Raw genomic sequence first — 7,595 nt, forward strand, 5'->3', positions numbered from 1 at the left:
TTTTCAAATATAACAAAATTTAGATAAGCTTTAGACTATATTGCTAATATGAGAAAATTTAAGAGTACACTAATAGGAGTCTATTAACAATCGAGTCCTTTACTAATAAATGTTGTTGTATTTGCAATTCTTAAAGTGTAGTTATACACTTAATTAATAGTCCTAAAAATGCTATGCTCATTGCAATCCCTCTTTCAATTTCTATAGTCATGAGTACCCCCACATATCTTGGACTTATAGAACTTGGGCCATCGGAATCCTGACTGGGCTTTTGGGCTACATGGGCTGAGGAAGGAAGGCCCAAAGCAGCTTTTTTTTGTTTTTTTCTGATGATGATGACGACAGGCAGTTGGATGAGTGGTGGGTCTGTAGTAGAGCAGAGGCAGCCAGTAACGGATATCCAAAATCCTGGAATGCGTGGTGAAGCTTTGTAGCTTTGAAACAAACCACAGCTTCAAGTGTTTTCTTTAGGAATTGGGACTGAGACTGACTTTCTTTTTCTTTCTGATTCGGAGCTCTCACAAGCAAAGGAATCGAGTCCAAGGAATTCAGAAATGACAGTAGCACCTTCGCTTTCCCGCCTCCATTCTCCATTTCTGTATTGTCCTCTCAAGCCAACTTCATCTACCTCTTTATCAGTCACATTCTCTGGAAATCAACGATCGCCACCATCATATCCACGCATCAGAGCAATAGATCTTGACCAAAACACGGTTCCTTATTTGTCTAATCTCGTGATTTTTCATTCAAATAGTATTCTGGCTAACTTATTCTTTCCCCAATTGAAAATGAAGAAAGAAGTACCTTTTGTTCCAGGTGGTGGCACTTTCAGTTGGGCTGGTGAGTGTTGCAGTTGGAATAGGTATTCCCGTCTTCTACGAAACCCAAATTGATAATGCTGTAAGAGTTCTTCACCTGTTCTTCAAGTCTATGCCCAGTAACTTGGGTTTTCGTTCATTTCCAGCTCATAATCCATGTGTTTGTGTTGTAGGCAAAGCGTGAAAATACTCAGCCCTGCTTTCCCTGTAGTGGTTCAGGAGCACGTAAGTTAATTTCGGTGTTTCAGAGTATATCTTTGTTTCATGAAATGATTTGAGGATATAGTTCTCCATCGTTCTAAATTGTAGCACGGGGAATTCTCTCGTCCTTCTCCAATAGTATTATATCCTTTGGTGTTGCAAAACAAAAACTACTTTTTTCATAACACATTACAAGGATGAGATTGTATAACTTAGAATGGTCAAGTAGTCACATTTGATATATACAGTTATTCGCATGAAATTTTGAGTTTGTTGGCCTCACTACATAAACTGATCCGTTGCTTAATCTGTAAAATTTTAAATAATGCCACATAGATTGAACGGGAGCTTTTCAACTCCAAATTATGTAAACTTAAACCCTCGAAATGTAGTAAATAAAATATGAAATGTGATTATCTAGAAAGGAGCTCTTCCTAGGACAAAATGCATATTCATATTTACTATTTAGAAACAAATGAATGGCGAGTGGGTTGTATTGTGAACTTACAAACCCTAGGTCGGAAATGAATAATTCGTCCACAGAGAGATGCAGATTTTGCATGGGAACTGGCAATGTGACTGTAGAACTTGGTGGAGATGAAAAAGAAGTCTCCCGGTGTATTAACTGTGACGGTGTTGGCACATTGACATGTACTACATGTCAGGGCTCTGGAATTCAACCTCGATACCTAGACCGCAGGTATGTTTTATTTTATGGATCTTTTGCTTCATTTTTCTCTCTGGTAGTTGAAACTCGCCCGAAAATCTAGCTGTGGAGACCAAGAAGTTGACGAGTGTTTACATTTCCTTTGAACAGAGAATTTAAAGATGATGATTGAAGCCCTGCAGAACCAAACCCGGCAACATCACCGATTCCGATTTTGTGTTTAATTTGATGGCTTGAAATTGGCTTGAACCTTGTTAGTTCCATTGAATCGAAGAGCTTGGTAACTTCTACCTAGCAATTCTTTTTGGTAACTTGCATTCTTCTAATGTATATCTGTGGTTAATAATACAAACAACATTGTAAAAGGAGAGAAGAATTAACTGTACTATCCCGAGATTATGAATTCATCTCTATTCACTGTCAGTGAAATCAGAAATGGGGGATCAAACGCAATCTGATAATCAAAAGCACTTCTTTTTGGTACTTTTTCCGTGCATTCTTCTAATGTCTAAGAATATATATGGCTAATAATACAAACAAAATTGTAAGAGGAGAGAAGAATTTAACTGTACCAAGCCAAGATTATGAATTCATCTCTATTCACTGTCAGTAAAATGAGGGATTGAACTCAATCTGATATCACTACCTAATAGTAGCAGCAGCAGGTGCAGGTGGATCTCATCTTTTAGGCACAAGCAGAAGACAACTCAATTACCAAATCATACATGGTTAAAAATTTTGCAACCATATCAGCCATTTGGAACTGGGAGGGTCACTAAGAAAAGTCCATATAATTAATCGTGAACTCCGTGAATTCAGATGCTAGCCAAACATGCAGAGGCAACTAAATCACAGGCAAGGAGGAGATCATTCCCGTAATAAGCCAATCAAATGATCAGCAACATTTGTTATAAGGCATTTCAAGTAGACGAGTTTCAAGGCACTGCATTATGGGCATCTAAAAACACAATGAATTTGGAGGCATATTTCCCTGGAAACCATGCCGGTGACAGCACCATGAAGAATCCTAATGCGCTGCTACCAAAACATTTGCTATTCCTTAGGCCCCATCATCAAAATAATAAAGAGAAACAATGCAAGCTGAAAACCAAAAGAAAGCATGCTTGATTCTGAGCAAAAAATAGCTCATTGGAGTTGGGTACAGAGGCAAATAAACCTACATTTACACTTTGAATATCGCAGCACAAAAGCCATCCAGGTTAATATGGGGTAGTTTTACATTTACGACAGTTTTCTTCTAACCACCTTAAACGTATCTTGTTCCGTTTAAGTAAAATAAAAAACTCCCTAAAATTTGGGGTATCAAAGAGATCCAAAGAAGCAAAATATAGCCGGTTATCATTGCCTTCAATGTCATCCAGGGCACCTATTCAATTAGTTATACTGAATCTAGGTCTTCGATCAGTAGGCATTCTTCAGCTGTTATTGGAAGGTTTTACTTCTAACAAGTCTTAACAATGCTTATGCCATTATCAGATGGGTTTCTTGTTCGGTGATGCTTTGACCTATGGAAGGATGTGCATCTAATTGTCGCTTTTTCTCACTCTACCACGGCCTTCGTCATTTTTCCAGAAAATAACTAATTTCCATGCTTAGTTTTGGTTATAGGTTTTCAGGATACATGGTTCCACCCATCAGGACATGAATTTATGACTAATCTATTTGTTCCAGCAGATCTGTCCAGCTATTCTTCGTGGCTGGATTCTGCATACTTCTCACCAGCACCTGATTCGGTGAACATTGTGCACAACTGCTCATATATGATGGGACAATCTTCGAATTTGAGTATTCAAACCGATTCTGGACCTATGGAAAGAATCAGTCAGAAAATTAAGGTAAACCTGTAAGGCAAAACTAGGTAAGCTTTCGAAGGAAAGAAATGTAGCCCAAGATCTTCCCCCAAATCAAATCCAGTACTACATGAATCATCAATTGTGAGGTCAATTGTTATTGGAAGTTGAAATCAGTTTGCTTATTGAGTTCATCACGAATGTGAATTCATGTTTTCTTGTCAAGCACGTTGTTTTGTCTCTCTGTTGAATGTGCCTGACGACCAGATCTGCAAATATCTTGCCGGAGATGCTGTCCACTTTGTCCTTGAACGTTCTTGTTTGAGTTTCACATTGGCATTGCTATCCATCTACAATGAAGATAATGAAAATACACTTTTAAACATTAAAAAACAAGATAAAACATCATGAATTATGGCTAGCTTAATCGTCTCTCTGATAGGTAACACCAAATGACAGGACTGTGACCGTGAAGTAAAAAAGTCATCCACCATGAATTGATATCGTTCTAAGAAACGAAGAGTCCAAACCCAAACAAAATCAGATTTTTTCGTTTATGAGAAGGCTGTTACTTTTATATCACTAGGTACAGATATGCCACAAAAGTGATAAACTAAGGTATTGAGGATAGCAGCTACATCAGCATCAGCAATATTACAGAAGAAAACAGATATTAAAATAATAAATAAACAAGCTGCAAAAGCGTGAGACAACCAACTTAGTTTTATAAATAATTTATGTAAACATTGTAAAGTATTTCACCAAAGTAAAATATAAATCAACAGAATCTGAAGGTTACATATAATTTCTATCTACATTTACATAAATCAGAGCCAATGTACATAAAATTCATATGCCCCGTACTTTCTCCTGTAAAATAATTATCCTTGAATTAATTTCTTTTTATAAAATTTAATTCTACACGAGCAATCATGTAGACGTTATCGTGCCAACTGCAACTGCAAGTAAGCCCAAAACAGTATGAAGTACACCAACATTTTAAAAAAGAATTTCAAATTAGTCTGTACCAAACATTCATTTTAACAATGCGGCAACTGAAGTAAAACAGTGGAATTTAAACAGCACGCCAGTAAAGGTCCATCAACCGAGGAACTCGTCTTTCGAACACATACAGGACGATATTATACATGAGCACATGCTGAAGATACCAATGTTAATCAAACAGCGAAGTATTTATAGCCTTCAGAGCCATCTTTGATCTAGTTCCTCAAAGGTCGTGACTGAATAATATTTTATCTAAATGAAAAACACCAAGCTAATGAAGATCATTGATAGACTAAAATGTCAAACAGATGGCTTCTATCTTCATTTTGTGCGTGATCCATACTATGGCAAAATGGTCCTTAAAAACCCAGATTTTAGATTACCAAGTACCCATTTTGCTTGAGAAAAATACTGCCCATTCTCTTTCATCAGCTTTTTTCAGCGATTCAAAGCTGTTTGTTGAGGCTAATCCTGATTTATTGGAAGTCAGTTGCACCCAAATTCAAGCCCCAGCCCGTTCTGCCAAGTCATTTTCTCATCATCCCCACTCTTCCCAGTTTACTCCAAGGTAAAATTTCTGAAGGGCTCTCAAAGCAAAACCCCTTTCAATCAATCTAACAAGAAGGGTGGGCCTTTTCTCAACTCTCCTTTCAACATTAGTGGTGAGAAATTGGAGCATTTGGCATGGTTAATCAAACTTGAAATTCATAAACATTTTGAGCCTCTAGAAACCGATCTCAATGCCTTGTTTCAATGCAAGGAAGAGCCAGGATCCACAATGCAACCGCCTGCTACTCGTTCTTGTCGCCGATCTTGCAAAATACCAGATCATTTAAAATCAATAGTAGCTGATAGTGGAATTATTCTAATTTGGTTCTTCAACAAAATAATGTATCCTCAATGTAAGACTAACATCGGTCATTCTTGGATTTCCCTTCATATGGGTGTTAAGTAAATCCTTTACGCCGATGTTGAATGATGATGAATAGTGGATGACTTCCAGAGCTTCCTCTAGATTATGGATTAATTTGGTTAGCTGTATCGAGGCGGCTGGTTGCATCTTCTTAAAATTTTTTAGTTTCAACTTAGTTTTTTATGAAAGGATTTTGCATTATGTTGTAATTAGATTTCTTCGGATATGGTTTTGTTTAGCTTGATCTCTTCTATTTGGAATTTGTTTTGTAGCTTTTGTTGTAGAGGTAGACTAAATTTTCTCTTTTCTCTTGCTCTTAGTATTAACTTTTGTACTTTGAGCTTAAGGCTCTTTTATTAATAATAATTTAAAAGGCTAGTCACCGTTTAACAAGAAAACATTAATTCAGAGAAACGGGCTGTAATAGCAGTTCTATAAATGAAACAAGAATTAACAAGGCTTCTTTTTGTTATAAGGGAAGAAAACCAAACAGAACTAACTGTAGAATTACACATACTGAAACCTCCAGAGAATATAAAAAAGAAACACTCAAAGCAGCGTAGACAGATTAACCAGAAACAAACATGGCCTTTGCAGCGCGTAATAGTGTCTTGCCTTTACTATTCACAGGCCTTTTGACATCCAATACCATGTTTTTAGCTTTACGCAGAAAGATGGCAACTTAGATTTATCAAAGGCAGTCAATCGGCAATATAATGACCAAACTAGAAATTCAGGGGACGACAATGTACTAAACACATCTGCCCAACAAGTACGAGAAAGTAGTATCCAAATTCCAAGCAAAACAAATTTTCAAACATTATTCCTCAAATACTAGCAAGACCAAGAAACAAGAACAAACAACAGCCAAGAACTAATAAAACTAATAAAACGACAAGAGAAAAAAAATAAAAACTAAAAGTAGGCTCCATGGCAGAAAATATAGGAAAACAAGTTAGAAAGAAGATAGTGTTCAAGCAAGATCAATAGCTGTTAAATTTTATCTTGTGACGAAAACAAAGAAATGCCAACGACAAGAAAATCAAAGGTAGTCAGAAAAGGTCGTTCAAGGGTGGCCGAGGGAAGTGAAAAATATTAAGTATGAAGAAGAGAGGACAGTCTAGTGGGGGTTAAGAAAATTTTTAGTCAATTGTAGATTTGCTTGGTTTACAAGAAATTGAGAGGAGAATCTTGAATAAACTTAGCTCAGTATCTGTAGAAGCTTTTACAAGAGTTCAGTAAAATAATGAAAGAACTATAAGTAACAGAAAATTACAATAAAAGTAAGTAACTCTAATAGCTTGATTAAGTTCGTTTTGAGCTTCAAAACGTTCTTGAGTTCCAATAAGCCATTAGAAATATGGGTTGCATCTCAAAACCAATTAACAATGAATGGAGCAGTCATCTATCACGAGTCTTTGATTTTTCAAGTGTGGGATTCCCAACAGACGGTGAATGATTATAGATACGAAGCGCAAGTGCAAAGTAACGCCATGGAACTAATGCTGACAAGAGCGAAATTGGCGTAGAATTTAGCCCTAAACAGCCATCCAGTTCGTAACAAATGGTTCTACTGTTCGGTGTTTTTAGAATCACGAATGCTTCGATAAAAGCAAATTAAAAGCGCGGCCGTACTATAACGGTCCTAAGGTAGCGAAATTCCTTCTCGGATAAGTTTCGACGAAAGGCGAAAAGATCTGGGTACTGTCTCGGAGAGAGGCTCGGTGAAATAGACATGATTGGGAAGATGCGGACTACCTGCACCTGGACAGAAAGACCCTATGAAGCTTCACTGTTCCCTGGGATTGGCTTTGGGCCTTTCCTGCGCAGCTTAGGTGAAAGAATCGGTATAACCATCATGGAATAAAGCAAAATGGCCTCTGTCTGAACACAATCCGATAAAAGCATGAACAATTAAAAAAGCAGAATGAAGATTGCTTGTTCTTCATGGCTTACATTCGTTGAGTAGCAGATGAAATCGAATCTCTTCGAATACAGAAAAAAACACAGATAATAATGCAATCGATTGCAGTTATTAATGAACCATCACTGACTTGAATAACTAAATGCTGAAATTAGCACGGGAACATACCGGAAAATGGGGCTGCGACGGCAATGCGGGGGCGAGCGGGAAATCCTAAGGAAATGGTCAGATTTTATATTATAATATTGCCAAATTT

The 7,595-nt window shown here is 37.2% G+C and overlaps 1 protein-coding gene and 1 long non-coding RNA gene across 3 annotated transcripts; one reads left to right on the forward strand and one right to left on the reverse strand.

The window, feature by feature from the left end:
- The first annotated feature begins 369 nt into the window (after positions 1-369).
- On the forward strand, positions 370-2,169 carry LOC103503884 (protein SPA, chloroplastic). Of its 2 annotated transcripts, XM_008468270.3 has the most exons (5): positions 370-713; positions 817-900; positions 992-1,043; positions 1,563-1,719; positions 1,837-2,169. In XM_008468270.3, the coding sequence occupies exons 1-5, from the start codon at positions 555-557 to the stop codon at positions 1,856-1,858; spliced, it is 474 nt and encodes a 157-aa protein (XP_008466492.1). In that variant the 5' UTR covers positions 370-554; the 3' UTR covers positions 1,859-2,169. The 2 variants fall into 2 exon arrangements, with proteins under 2 accessions (XP_008466492.1, XP_050939646.1); XM_051083689.1 differs by having other exon boundaries at positions 384-713; positions 1,563-2,169.
- A 619-nt stretch (positions 2,170-2,788) lies between these two features.
- On the reverse strand, positions 2,789-7,595 carry LOC107992233 (uncharacterized). The gene is made up of 2 exons (XR_001764754.2): positions 7,508-7,595; positions 2,789-3,847 (listed from the first exon to the last, which is right to left on the reverse strand). It is a non-coding gene; the product is annotated as an uncharacterized LOC107992233 (long non-coding RNA).

This window comes from Cucumis melo, chromosome 4 (genome assembly GCF_025177605.1).
Source record: "Cucumis melo cultivar AY chromosome 4, USDA_Cmelo_AY_1.0, whole genome shotgun sequence".
In the NCBI taxonomy this organism is placed as follows: domain Eukaryota; kingdom Viridiplantae; phylum Streptophyta; class Magnoliopsida; order Cucurbitales; family Cucurbitaceae; genus Cucumis; species Cucumis melo.

Bases quoted from the DNA above. Each gene is read 5' to 3' on its own strand.
- LOC103503884 (XM_051083689.1), top strand. From the start codon at position 555: ATGACAGTAGCACCTTCGCTTTCCCGCCTCCATTCTCCATTTCTGTAT. The intron at 901-991 runs GTAAGAGTTCTT...TTTGTGTTGTAG, and splicing joins AAACCCAAATTGATAATGCT to GCAAAGCGTGAAAATACTCA. The intron at 1,044-1,562 runs GTAAGTTAATTT...ATTCGTCCACAG, and splicing joins CTGTAGTGGTTCAGGAGCAC to AGAGATGCAGATTTTGCATG.